General features: G+C 30.2%; 1 protein-coding gene across 1 annotated transcript in view; it reads right to left on the bottom strand.

Moving 5' to 3' along the window:
• LOC137629429 (doublecortin domain-containing protein 2-like) overlaps positions 1 to 16119 on the bottom strand; it is a 192144-nt gene that overhangs the window by 157239 nt on the left and 18786 nt on the right. Inside the window, exon 2 of the mRNA XM_068360674.1 lies at positions 2343 to 2479. Within this exon, the coding sequence (XP_068216775.1) occupies positions 2343 to 2479 (137 nt within the window). The remainder of the gene's footprint in view (positions 1 to 2342; positions 2480 to 16119) is intronic.

Raw genomic sequence — 16119 nt, 5'->3', positions numbered from 1 at the left:
CTATAATATTTTTTTTTTTTTTTTTTTTTTTTTTTTTTTTTTACGACATCTCTACATTACAGCAGCTCTTTAGAAGTCTTCGAGTTTATCCAATGATTACATTTATTTATGTGAACAAAAAGCGCGTTGGACATATTACCAACTCGAGCGTGATATTTATGTTGGTTTAATCCTGTTGACAGCATTTTACCGCTTTGCCCAATATATTTCATATCACAACCAATCCATGGAATTTCATATATGCAACCTACGTTTTATAGTAGAATAATGTCTAAAAACAACATTAACCTAAAAACATCTTACAATCTTTGGTAGACCGAGGTACTACCACAAGAGAGTTATGGGTTTTTTTAACTGGCCAGATAGTACTACATTGGATCCTTCTCTCTGGTTACGGTTCATTTTCCCATTTGCCTATACACTCACACACCGAATAGTCTGGCCTATTCTTTACATATTTTCACCTGTCCTCATACACCTGACAACACTGAGATTACCAAACAATTCTTCTTACTGCCCTGTAATTGTTCAGTGGCCACTTTCTTCTTGGTAAGGGTAGAAGAGAATCATTAGTTATGGTAAGCAGCTCTTCTAGGAGAAGGACGCTCCAAAATCAAACCATTGTTCTTTAATCTTGGGTAGTGCCATAGCCTCTGTACCATGGTGTTCCACTGTCTTGGGTTATAGTTCTCTTGCTTGAGGGTACACTCGGGCACACTGCTCTATCTTATATTTTATTTTTCTTTCTCCTGTTTTGTTAAAGTTTTTATAGTTTATAAAGTGATATTTATTTTAATATTGTTGCTCTTCTTGCTCTTCTTAAAATATTTTATTTTTCCTTGTTCCCTTTCCTCTCTGAGCTATTTTCCCTGTTGGAGCCCCTGGGCTTATGGCATCCTGCTTTTCCAACTATGGTTGTAGCTTAGCAAGTAATAATAATAATAATGATAATAATAAACAGCTCTTACATCGTCAATTGCATTATAGGTTTTTTTTTTTTTTTTTTTGCTTTTCGATTGCTCCGTCAGCTAAGAATTAATGATATTTCAAACCAGAAGGAATATCATATACTCTTGAAAACTCATCATCTAAAAATTTTGGGCAACACACTCTAAGAGCTCTCAAAAACATCGAGGAAAACAGAGTTTTACTTTAATTTGTTGGTTAGAATAAAAGTGAATGTAAGTTTCTAAAAACACTATTAGTATGTCTATGAACTGTTACGTCTAAAAAGACAGACATCTTTATTTAAAGGCCATAATACAAGAAATGTATAATGTCAACTGAAACCACAGATGTTTTCCAGGGAAAATATTCACTAAAAGCCTCTTTTCAAAATATTCTGTATAAGTATTACTTAAAACTGATAATTTTACGTCAAAACTGATAAGTTTAAACTGAAACCAATATTAGAACTTTTTAGACGATTAATAAAATCAACATTATTTTTTACAGAGAAACCAGAAATATTTCCTGACAAGGGGGACAAATATTTAACTAACCATTTTGGCAATTTATACACCAATGACCCCACAAAACTGATTATCGGTCGAGCTGGATTATTAAGCTTATGGGTTTTGATTATCCCGTTCACATAAGGCAAAGACGCACACACTACAACACCTTTTAATTAACTCATGTTTTCCTCGTTAAAATGTTTTTATTTTCTAATTGAAATTACTATTGACATTTTCAAGTCGGCTACAATTTAGAATGGAGTTTCACCCTCACTTAGAATTTCTAAAATTTATCAACATAGTCATCCGTATTCATCAACACAAGTGTACTGGACTATCATTTTCCCTTTATTTATTTTCTTCAAATGTGTTTACTTTAGTTCGTACTGATATGGTAGCATATATAGTGTATCAATGTGACTCCTTTAAAGGAAGCATTAATTAGACTATACGTGGAAACCAGTCAGGATATACCACGTGCTTTATTTTTCCAATAGTTCTCTCTCTCTCTCTCTCTCTCTCTCTCTCTCTCTCTCTCTCTCTCTCTCTCTCTCTCTCTCTCTCTGTTTACACACACAGATATATATATATATATATATATATATATATATATATATATATATATATAAATATATATATATATATATATATATATATATATATATATATATATATATATATATACACACATACTTACAGTATATACATGTATCTATACTAACATGATATTCATATAGCTAATATCTATTATAAAATTTTACTTCTGACCTATGTATTTTCTTTTTCTACACTATACTACCATATTGTGTTACCGCTAAATGTTTGAACATATAATGCTCAGTCATGTATTAGCGCTAAAAGAATACTCAATGAACGTCAACTTACCCTCCAGGAACGCTGACGAAGCCCTTCGCTCCTGCAGCCACATAAACTCCGTCCCTGTTGATGGTGTCTAAATTTTCAACAACTGTCCCAGTGTTAGGCGTGTGGATACTCCTAACTGCTCCCCAGTCAGGGTCGACCTGAAAAAGGGTTACAGATGACATAGGCTGGAATTGTAAGTAAGAAATTTTCTCGGTTATTTTATGCTTAAGACATTGCTGTAATATTAATGGGTAAAGGGAGAGGTTTCTGATTTGTAGAAATTTCCATATTTCGAAAGATATAGATAATCAAAATGAGAATAGTGTAGCTTCTGGAATTTTGTCTTAGGATTAGTCTCAGTCGTCTTTCTTTTTTTATATACAAAACCGTGCCTGATTAGATCAGTTCTTGATTTTCATTTGTTTTTACTTGCTACGCACAGACTTCATCAGGGATTATAAAGCAGACATTTGCATCCTGTCCAATAATGTGCCTACAATTTTCGTTCCATGACCCCCAAAACAATCAGCTAGCTTTCCTATTCCCAAACTGATTGGTTTGTGTTTTCTTTATGAAAAAACTGTGGCTGTAATATTTCTATAATTAATTCTTATCAACCCAAAAGATTTCGACTTGAGTGATGGAAATGTAATTATTACCTTATTAATATTCTCTTCAAGAGGCTGGGCTTTAAATTTAAATGCAGATATTTTAGTATCTACACTTTAAATCTATGAAAATCTATATGAATCATGTAACTTAATCAGCAATCTGTATGATTTATCATTTAAAGTATGTTATTTATCATTTAAAATGTGTCTTCATAATCGTTCACTTAGGTTTGGGGAACGTCACAGAACCACAGTTATTGTTTCCCTTGTCTGTTTTTTTTTTTTTTTTTTTTTTTTTTTTTTTTTTTTTTTTTAATTAACATCAGTAAAAATATTCCAGACCACTTCCCATTAATTTTGCCAGTGCGTAAGTATTACTCCATCAATCTTATTCCAGCCCCAAAGGCTCTAGGTCTATTGAAGGAAATTACTGTAAGCCTCTCTGATCATCAGCACACTGTAACATGTACGTGTTGAGGTTTATTCACTTTTTCTTTTCAAACTCCAGAATATATCCTCTTGTATAGTTTTTTCATATAGATCAGGCAAGAAAACATTAGTAAGGGTTGCCTGATTGGTAACGTCTCTGCTTGATGTTTGCCAGTCGGGGATTCCAGTCCCGCTCAGACTCGTTAGTGCCATTAGTGTCTGCAACCTTACCATCCTTGTGAGCTAAGGTTTGAGGGGGGGGGGGGCGTTTGGGGGAGCCTATAGGCCTATCTGCTGAGTCATCAGCAGCCACTGCCTGGCCCTCCCTGGTCCTAGCTTAAGTGGAGAGGAGGCTTGGGCGCTGATCATTTAATTATATATGGTCAGTCTCTAGGGTATTGTCCTGATTGCTAGGGCAATAGAACTGTCCCTTGCCTCTGCCATTCATAAGTGACCTTTAAACCTTTAAACCTTCAAGGGTTTTATTTTGTTTTCCATTATTTGTTATGGATGTAATTGCGTTTACTGGAAATCTACAACAACAACAAAAAAATAATATCTAAAGCTATTACTTATCTCGTTGAGAGAAGAACATTATAGCAAGTAAGAGAAAAGGAACTTGAACATTTCAAAGAAGAATTGACATTAAACTCCTCCAATTTTAATTAACTGCTTTAATCACTTATGTGAGTTACTAAAAAGAATTTAACAACAATATCTTTCATCCTTGTTTTGATAAATTTTAAAATATTGCCGTTATCCTGATACTTTTATTTATCCAGTTTACATTACAAACTTTAGATTATTAGACCTTTTTAACTGGTGCTGAAACACCTAAATCATCCTTGTGACACATCGAAATAAATTTTCCCCGCTTTTCCTTAAACTATGTTGCTATTTTACTTCTTTTTACTGATTACACCATGATCCTTTACACACATTTAGTTCAAAGACTATGATGTTTACGTAGCCAGCTAGACATCTATTCCTTACTTAGAAGGAACAAAATAGGCACTTGAATTTTAGAGAAATAATATGTAGAATTTGGAAGGATATATTACATATAAATAAATATATACATACATATATATATATATATATATATATATATATATATATATATATATATATATATGTGTGTGTGTGTGTGTAGAAACACACAAAGGTATTTATATATATATATATATATATATATATATATAAGTATACTTATGTATATTAATATATATGTGTTTATACCTATATATGGAAATATATATAGTACACACATGTATATATATATATATATATATATATATACATATATATATACATATATACATATCTCTCTCTCTCTGTATATATATATATATGTATATATATATATATATATATATATATATATATATATATATATATATATACACACACACACACACACACACACACACACACACATATCATCATCATCATCATCATCAGCAGCAGCAGCAGCAGCAGCAGCCGTAACTAGTCCATTGCAGGGAGAAGGCCTCAGACATGTCCTTACACTCCCCTCTATTTATGGTCGTTCTATGCCAGTCTGTACCCGCAAATTATCTTAGCTTTTCAGTAAATAATTTTTTCTTTGTTCCCCAGCGTCTTTTGCAATGTCCATCTATCTGTCATTCTCATAATATTTCGTGCCCATGTCCATTTCTTTTTCCTATGTTTTTAGAATGTTTTCTACATAAGTTTGTTCTCTTATAAAGGTTGATATTTTTCTGTGTTATTCCCATCATTATTCTTTCTTTAACTCTTTGAGTTTTAACTAGCTTATGTTCTCAGGCTTTAGTAAGACTCCAAGTTTCCAATGACAGGTAGGACCATCTGATTAATTACTTTGCTTTTTAGAGAAAGTATTATTTTACTTTTCATAATTTCATTTTGTTCACCAAAATCTCTCCTACGTTTCTGTTTTCTCTTTTCAAATCTTCCATCATCTTTTGCAATTCCTCCCATGATTCACTTAATAAAACCATATCATCTGCAAATCTTAAGTTGTTAAGGTATTCTCATTAACATTAATTCCTAGAGTTTCTAAATCTGAATAATTTTTGACAGAATCAAAAGCTATCTCATTGTCTATAAAGGCCATACACAGTGGTTTATCATATTTTGTTGATTTTTCCAATAGTTGGTTAATTATATGATTATGGTCAGTTGCTGAAACACCACTTCTAAATTCTGCCTGCTCTATGGGTTCATTAAAATCTAACTTTCTTTCTGTTCGGCCTAATAAGATCTTTGTAAATATTGTATACATTACTAAGAGTAAACTTATTGGGCAACAGTTTTTCAGGTCTTTTATGTCTCCCTTTTGTGAATTAGTATAATGATAAAGTTTATTCAAGCTATAGGTGTAAGGTTGACCTCGTTTTTTAGGATGAAATCTACACTATCTATTATTAAATGAGTTGTTAAGCTATTTTCTCCTCTTGCTTTGTCTCTATTCGTGCATTCTAAGGCTTTCTTCACTTTTCGTACCGCTATGTTTGGCACTGGCTCAGGTGTTTCATTATTTCTATTGGCAAAGTTATTTCTCATATCACTATTGTAAAACAGTATATAGAAATCCTCTGCAATTTTTATCACACCATTTCTTATGTTGACAGTATTTCCATTTTTAGCCTTTAAACAAAAGTCTATTGGCGGTCTGTCGCAAGTCTTCTATTTGTCAATTTGATGCCCCTTACTTTCTTCCTCAATTTTAGTCTGATTGTGTTTACGAATATCTTGGATTTTCAGTTTTTAATTGTTTTGGATAGTTCTAATAATTTTTCATTCCATGGGAGGGAAATATATTGCTTTTCCTGATATTTCTTCTCCTCCTGCTGTCAAATCTTCAAATCGATTAATCTCAATCATTTCTGGGCCAAATGAGCTGAAATTTGACACAAAGGTCGAGTGAGCAAATTCCCAGGTGCGTTCTAATTTTTTTTTGAATACCTTTAAAACCATTTGACTGATTTTGCTTTTTTTTTTTTTGCCATTTTCTGACAAAAAAGTATATTTTTGTCTCCTGTGGCCTGGTATTAAAACCGAATGATAATTATCAATAGGAAGTCATCAACATTTTTGACATACGCTTGTCCAAAAATGGTTAATTTTGAATTTTTGTTTAAATTATTCTTTTACCAAAAAAAAAAAAAAGTAAATTTTTGGCTCCTCTGTCCTTATATTGACACCAAATGCCCTAAAAGTTCTTATGAGGCTACCTTGGATATATGTCCTTGGATATATGTATCACTTCAGAAATTTTTTGACAAAACTATGAATTTTTGCTTCTATGCACTGGTATTTAAATAATTTCACCTGAAAATTGGCATGGAAATACCTATAACATATTCAAAATATTTGCATACACCACCTCACAATGATTTCTTCAGAGGATTTCGGGCTTTTTAGGCCAAAAATATGTATTTCCGGAAATGACCCTTTAGGAGTAGGGTGATGTGATTATAAATCTATCGGGTATCCATTTCTGGAAAAGATTAATATGGACCAGTCCATGGTTGCATTAGTAGGGAAATGAAGGGAAATATGCCTTTCTACTTCTATATCTTTTCTCTTGGATGTTTTCATTATTTCTTACCTTTTCTTTATTAGGCTTTTGGGCTTTTTTGATAGCTTTCCTTCATCTTGTTTAGGACGTTTCCCCCCCTTCTATTGCGTTGGTTCTATTAGAAATTCTATCAAAATACTGTTTATATCTTCCTTCCACTCTTCTATTTCATCATGTAACTGGGAGTACCTATTAGTAAACTAAACTCAATCAATTTTTCTCTTATTACAGTAGTGTTTATTTTCTTTCATAAAACTCAATCAATTTTTCTCTTATTACAGTAGTGTTTATTTTCTTTCATAAAATTAGTTTTTTCCTCTTTTTTCCTCTTTTTTCCTCTTTATTTCTTTATATTCCCAAAAATTTGCTTCCCACCATTCTATGGTCACTCGACTAACTTGTTTAACACTGTTAAATATTTAATCAAATTTTTATCACTAAAAATAAAAACTATTTTGTTTTTTGTTTCTTCATTTGGGGTTCTCTAGGTCCATTCTCTATGTTTGAATATCTCCATGGTCAGCAAAAGGGTCACCCAAACTAGTTTGATTTGCTGTGAACTCTAGGACTCAAGTGTCCCACCATCAATAATCTGCAGTCTCTAGAAGGGTGATGAAAACTGACTAAACCCAAGATACCAATAAGGAAATACCTGAGGCCTTTGTCACTCTGTTTTGATTGAGTAATTGATTTAGATTGGTCTCCCTTATAAGGTGACCACGGGTTCTTGACCTTTCGGCAGCCCGTAAGTGGGATAAGGATGTAAAAGTAAAAAAGGGTATAAAGGATGATGATGGAATGGGATGGAACAAGAGCATTAAGACGATGGAGGCTGAAGTCCGAGGATCAGCAGAGGGGAGCCGCAAAGCAGACGTGGTCTCCCAAACCCGGATCCTCTTCGGTCCTGGATAAATTGATCTTTTCATATTGTAACCCGAAAAGGAAATAGTCCTGCACTGGACTAGATACAGCTGCATTTGTTGTTGTTGTTGTATATATATATATATATATATATATATATATATATATATATATATATATATACATATATATGTATATGTGTGTGTGAGTATGTAGAGTAAATACAGTAGTTTATTCATGTTTTTTTATTTATATATTTCATTTGTGCATTGAAGAGATGAATGGCCAGCCCGTAAAATGAGTTCCTCTCATGTAGATGTAAGTTTATCATGTAAATTACGTATAACTTTTGTCGTTAATTTCATTGCAATCTTTATTCAAGTCATTATATGTAAATTTACATTGTTTTTAAAAATTGCCTATTTTGTTTCATGCAAATTTGTTAGGAAGTCTTATGTAAACTGTTTGAGAATGTTATGTGACCAGACAAGATAGGAACAAAGGCTTATGTAATGTTCTTTTATACTTCTATGAGGTATTACGTTATGTTTGTGAGAGAATACGCAGTATGCCATGTGCTTTGGAAAATCCGTGAAAAACCTAGAGATAGGATGTTATCTTTTTTTTATTTCGGGGACAAAGGATGAGTGGAGCTAGCTGACTGAAAGAGTTTGTTTCGTGTTGCATGGCTAGGGTTGAGAGGGCAATACTTGGTAACTCTGACACCTTAGGCCAACACCCCATGCTTTGAAAACTGTTTGGAACATTCTGGAAGTAGCTAAGTTGGCGACACCAGAGTTAGACAGACAGATGGAGATTTCCAGCCCTAACAGCCCTAAGATGACCATCTCCCCCCTCTCTCTCACTGTCGCATGCAACCCAGAGTATTGTCTTAAAAGTGTTCAGTACCTATAGTGTGTCTCTCCAAAGAGATTTTGTGCCCCCGCATATATTGTGTGTAGTGAGTTAAAACGTTGCTGTAAATTTGGCAGGCGATTTTAGATTCATGGGGTTGTGGTGAGTGTTAGCATTGTGTAAAGATTTTGTAAATGGCCCCGGAATAGCGTGTAAGGTAATTGTATTGTGATCTGGTTATCTATTTTCATTTAGTATGAAACTTAAATATTGTATTCAGATTTCATTTCAAGTGAAACAAGTGATTGTATAATTTTCATAAGTATTTCTATTGTCTTAGTCTGAGATTTTTTTCAGATTTAACATTTAAAGTCAGGTGGTTATATAATTTTCAGATTGTAACATTTTTGTCTTAATCTAAGTTTTGTTCAAACTTAATATTTTGAGTGATTTATTTGTTTTATGTAAATTCTTTCAAAGTGTTGTAATTCATATAGAGTAGATTTATTTTTGTAAAGAGTGTATTATTTCTATCATCAGTGTTTATTGCAACCTTGTTGGTAACCTGTAAAGAACCGTAGTAAGTTTGTTTGAATAATTCTTAAGAATAACTACCCAATTTAGTTTTGATTGTACTTAAGAGACCTTTGGATATTCAGAGTTTTATGTATTGCAGTCTGGGAGTTATTTTACTGTCTCAGAACTCGTGTATAAATATTTTAAAGTACAACAGTTTTAAGGTAAAAGAAAACAAGTGAGTTTGGAATTCGAGAGGTTTATTAAATTGCCAGTAGTATATAATATATTATATTTTTGGTACCTGTTTACGAGCCATCTTATAATATATATATATATATATATATATATATATTTATATATATATATATGTATAGATATATATATGTATATTTATATATATATATATACAGAGTATATACACATATGTATACATATATATACAGAGTATATACACATATGTATACATATATATATATATATATATATATATATAAATATATCTATATAGATTTGTATATATATCTTCATATAGCCTATATAGATATATATACAATATATATATATATATATATATATATATATATATATATATATATATATATATATATATATGTATACATATATATATACATATATATATATACATATGTATATATAAATATATCTATATAGATTTGTATATATATCTATATATATGAAGATATATATACAATATATATATATATATATATATATATATATATATATATATATATATATATATATATATATATGTATATATCTACATATTTATACAGTAGATAGACAGATAGATAGACAGATATATTTATGTGCATGCATATGTATGTTTACATATTTACTCAATATGTGTACAGCGTTTTCCCTATATAATAAAGATTAAGTGCCTGGTATGTTTGCTGTGAACGATCAGGAAAGTTTCTCATCATCACCAATCTGCAGTGGCCAGCATTGTGATGAAAACTGGCCTAAACCCGGAGATGAATAAGAATATGTGAAGGCTTTGCCCTGCAGTGACTAGAAACGACAGGACATATAATGAGAATGCGATATGATAGGTGGACATCTAGAATAAGAGAATGGGTCTCTAGAGATTGCAAGATAAGCAGGAAAAGGAAGAGACGACGAAGGATTGATGAGCTAAGAAAATTTTCTGGTATAAACTGGCTTTGAAAGAACATAAACAAATCTTGATAAAATTGACATAAACGTTACAAATAATCACTTAGCTACACGTGATTCAAGTACAAGCGAATGCTAAATATAAATATAATCCAGGAAATAATAATAAGTGCTTTCATATGTTTATCAAGGCATCCTTGGGTTACAAGTTATATATATATATATATATATATATATATATATATATATATATTTATATGTGTGTGTGTGTGTGTGTGTGTATATATGTATTAATATGTATATGCATGTATATATATATATATATATATATATATATATACATATATGTATATATATGTATATCCTGTATATATATATATATATATATATATATATATATATATATATATATATATAATGTGTGTGTGTGTGTAAATGTATATATATGTATATATATATGTATATATATATATATATATATATATATATATATATATATATATATATATATATATATATACAGTATATGTATATATATATATACAGATATAGATATAGATTTATATATATATATATATATATATATATATATATATATATATATTTATACATACATACATACATACATATATATATATATATATATATATATATATATTAAGGATTCATGGCCAAAACTAGGTGCTAAAATACCAAGTAAATGAACTACGAATTTTTTCTTCATTAAAAATTATATGTTAATGTAAAAAACGTTTCTCGGAACCTCAGCCAACCCCTTTATTATTTATTATGGCAAATATAGTATTTTCCCTGATGCCTTATATTATTCTTTTCACATATAGCCATTGTATACTCATCCAATGAGTGTGTGCCACGAAAACCTTCCGAGACTTGATAAATTTATCAGCATTACCAGGGAAAAAAATGAAATGAATAAACAAACTTTGTTTCGCTATACATCTACTCATTTGAACATTTGTTCTGTACTCTGCCGCTTAGGAATCAATGGGCATAATGAATAGATTGAACTAGGCTCGCTCGTGTTTATAATCTACGAATGTAATAGAAAAAACGTCTTCATGGATATATATGCATTTACATGTCTTCATGCGATTATATGTTACAATCAAAACACCATGTCTTTTACTGCCTTAGAAGAAATGCTACGTATCAAGAATTCGCTGTGGTACACATTTCATAAAATACCCCCATTTTCATCTTTAATAATTTGATAAAGTAGATGTTTTAGTAACACTATTCTAATGGTATTAGTAAATACGATATTTCTTTACGAATAGTTATATGGAACAAGGTTATTTTGAAGCGAATACGTACAGATGCAAATAAAGAAAAGAAATGCGAGTGGATACGAGTGTAGCCTGAAGCCAAGGAACAACTCAGAACGTAATTGCGACCAAAGGGTGCTAAGCGTCCTTGTACCCACTGCAAAGGAAATCATTATCCACAACAGGTCTAGTATTCCTTGTAGCTGGCCATACGTTATTCTTTACAAAAAACAAATAAAACAAATTCTCCCCAGAGTGGAAGATAATGAATGTTTAGATGAAAGAATTTGGAACTAGTTCAAATGTTATCGTTGAAAAAGTTGAACAAATGCGTGTTTTTACAGATTAAAAACTAAACTTGATAAAATATTAATTAGACTTTAGGTGGTGCTCTTACGTACAGAACCTGGGTAGAGATATTATATATGTGATTACCAAAAGCCCCAGACTGACAGAAGACGCAAGGAGGTGAAATATTATATATATATATATATATATATATATATATATATATATATATATATATATATATATATATATATATATATATATATATATACATATATATATATATACATATATATAAATATATATATATGTATATATATATATGTATATATATATATATATATATATATATATATATATATATATATATATATATATATGTGTGTATGTGTGTGTGTGTATGTGCGTATGGATTTTGGTGTTTCATAGACAAACATAGTAGATTTTTCGTAGTTTTTGATGAATTTACTTTATAACTATGGTTGACAGAAAATCTATAATCTACTGATATTGCAGCAAACTTTCTATCAAGAATCATATTGTGCTTAGTGTTTTGAAAAAAAAAAAATCTATTTTATAAAAGTAGATGTATACAGTAGTCTATGTTTAGCCAGTCTAATTTTTCATTTACTTTAATAATCAATAAGAGTAGCTTTGTCTGTCTTGGATATGAGCAATCGAGTTAGTTTTAGCCAAAACTATCAAACCTAATTGGATTGTACGAATACACTTCACTTATGAAGCGTAATTGGTTTTGGAAATAGGTGGCTTAGTTTGCATAGTAACAGGATGAGAATCTGTAACGGCAAAAGGTCTGCAATATGTTTTAATCAGGAAATATCGTTATCTGGTATTGCAATAAGACCTATCTTGCCATTGTGAAAAGTCATCCTAATATGTCACTGTAAGATGAATGACCTGAGAGCGATCTTATGTTATTTGAAAAAATGTCATAAGGAAAGTGATTATTCTTATATATTTTATAAATAAATCCAGAATGAGTCTAATCAAGCCATAATTTGCTGTGAAGTGAAGCTTTCTTAATTACTTACATGAATAGATAATATTATTTCATATAGAGAGTGTTATCGAATCTTTTAAAAGCATAAGGGGACCTAACGATGAATCTAGAGATGCCTTTATTTGTTATGGAAATTGTCACCTGATAACCTCTGGAAATCTCCTAATCTCTGATAGGACAGAAGAAACATAAACGTATAAGCTGCTGCAATCTATCATATAAAGAGGATGACGAAATTCGCTTAAGAGAGAGAATTATTCTAATCTTCAACATTGACAGATCTTAGCGTGGTTTAATCATGATAAACTGAATGTGAAGAAAGCCATCATAAGAAACTAGCGCAGTTGGTGAATTCTAAGGAATGCAAGTCTCAGTCCTAATAAGTGACTAGATAATCAATAATTCTTGTCAATTCCACAATTTGTAGATATATTATCAAAATATCGTATGTCATGCTACAAGGCCATAGTTATCGATTGATTGATTTCATATTCTAATTACGCACCCCTGTAACAATGTCAAAGCTATTGGCGGTAAAAAAATACGATATTATATAGCCTATACGAAAACACTCATTCACACTTTTAAATGCACAGACACACACGCACATATATACACGCATATATATATGTATATATGTGTATATATATATATATATATATATATATATATATATATATATATGTATATATATACACGTACATATATATATGTATATAAATATATATATATATATATATATATATATATATATATATATATGTGTGTGTGTGTGTGTGTGTGTGTGTATACATATACAGTGTGTCCCAAAAGAATGTATACACTTTGAATTGTTACAACTTGTTCAATTTCTTGATATTAACGTGGTAAATAGATTCTTTTTTTAACATTCTCAAATTGCCCCATGTATCCTTACTTTTTCACTGTGCATTGTTTCTCTCCTGTGAATCTGTTTTACACGTTAATATCAATAAATTGAACAAGTTGTAACAATCCAAAGAGTGTATACTTTATTTTGGGACACTATGTATATATGTATTCCTTATTTGTTAATAAGTAGATATATAAATATGTATACTGTATAAGTGTAGTTATACACACTCACACACACACACACACACATATATATATATATATATATATATATATGTGTGTGTGTGTGTGTATATATATGTGTATATATATAAGTAAACAGATATGTATTATATATGTATACACTCATATATATATGCATATATATAGATATATATATGAATATGTATATATCTATCTATCTATATATAAATATATATATATATATATATATATATATATATATATATATATTTATATGTATATATACATACATACATATTTATACATATATATGTATATATGTATATATATAAATTTATATATATATATATATATATATATATATATATATATACTGTATATATATTCTTGCGAAGCTGGTCTAGTGTAGAGTAAATACAGTAGTTTGTTAATGATTGTATTCATCTTTTATTTGCGCATTGAAAAGAGGTTAGTCAGCCTGTAAAAAAAAGTTCCTCTTGTGTAGATTTAAGATTTATATGTAAGTTACGTAAGACCTTTGTCGTTAACTTCATCTTATTCTTTATTAAAGTTAGTATATGTAAATTAAATGTTATTTTTAAGAATTTACTTTTTACTTCATGTATGATTGTTACAAAGTCTTACGTAAGCTGTTTGAGAGTGTTAATTGATCATACACAATATAAACAAGGGCTTAAGTAATGTTCTTTTATATTTTTATGAGGTATATCATCATGTTTGAGAGAGAATATTCAGTACCATGTGCTTTAGAAATTTCACGGAAGGCCTGGTTATAGGATGTTATCTTTTTTACTATTTCGGGGACAAAGGGTGGGCGGAGCTAGCCGACTGAGAAAGCCGTCTGGCGTGGCATGAGTAGCGTTCGGGTTAGCGATACCTTTAACTCTGACGCCTTTTGCTCGGCCCGCCATGCTTCCCAGTTCGTTTAAAAGTTTCTAGAAGCAGTTAGGTTTTATATAAAAGGCAACACCAAGGTTACAGAGATAGATAGAAAATTGCCGCCTTAAGATTAGACATCTTCCCTTTCCCTCTCTTGCATGCAACCCAGTGTATTGTTTTATAAGTTTTCGGTATTTATGGCGTGTCCTCTCCTAAGTGACTCTGTGCCCCAAAGCAAATCATGTGTTGAAAAGATACATAATACAAAACGGTGATTTTGAATTCATTGTTTCAGGGTAAGTGTTGGCATTGTGTAAAGTATCTGTAACTGGCCCTGTAGGACGGTAAGATTTTGGATAGTGATTTGGTTATCTATTTTTAAACTTAATTTCAAGATTTAGAATAATTTTCATTGCAGCATTTCTTTTGACTTAGTTTAAGGTTTATTCAGATTTAAGATTTAAAGTTCAGGTGAATATATAGTTTTCAGATCGTACCATTTTTCTCTTAATCTAAGTTTTGTTCAGACTTAATAATTCAACTGATTTATTTTATGTAAATTCCTTCCAAAGTGTTGTAATATGTAAAAAATGTATATTCATTTTTGTAAAGAGTGTATTATTCCAATCACATTTGTTTGGAATCAGATTCCGCTTGTATCCTGTTAGGAGCCGTAGTAAGTCATAAATAATTCTTAAGAGTAATGGCCCAGTGTTTTATGTATTGCTGTCTGGGAGTTATTTAACTGTCTCAGAATTCGTGTAATAATATTTTAAAGTGTAACAGTTTCAATGTAAAAGCAAACAAGTGAGTTTGGAATTCAAGAGGTTGAGTAACTTGCCAGTTATAATGTATATAACATTATATATTTGGTTCCCAGTCACGACCCAAAGTCTAATAATCTATACACATATGTGTGTGTGTATATATATATATATATATATATATATATATATATATATGTATATATATATATATATACATATATATATATATATATATATATATATATATATATATATATATATATATATATGGTAAAAATAATGGAAAACAAGACACTTGATTATACCTAAAATTATTGTGAGTAAAAGTAAATGTAAGTTGATAATTGTTTTATGGAGATTCTTCTGGAAATGTAATCGATTGTTTCTGTATTACTTGAATAACGTTATACTAGCAAGTTTCACCTTTCATTTTCTATCATGAAATTTCAAAAGTCTAGTGCAAAATACTTCGACCATCCCCA

This window comes from Palaemon carinicauda, chromosome 37 (genome assembly GCF_036898095.1).
Source record: "Palaemon carinicauda isolate YSFRI2023 chromosome 37, ASM3689809v2, whole genome shotgun sequence".
In the NCBI taxonomy this organism is placed as follows: domain Eukaryota; kingdom Metazoa; phylum Arthropoda; class Malacostraca; order Decapoda; family Palaemonidae; genus Palaemon; species Palaemon carinicauda.
The sequence above is the reverse complement of the archived record's forward strand: the minus strand, read 5'-3'. Positions and strand labels throughout refer to the sequence as shown.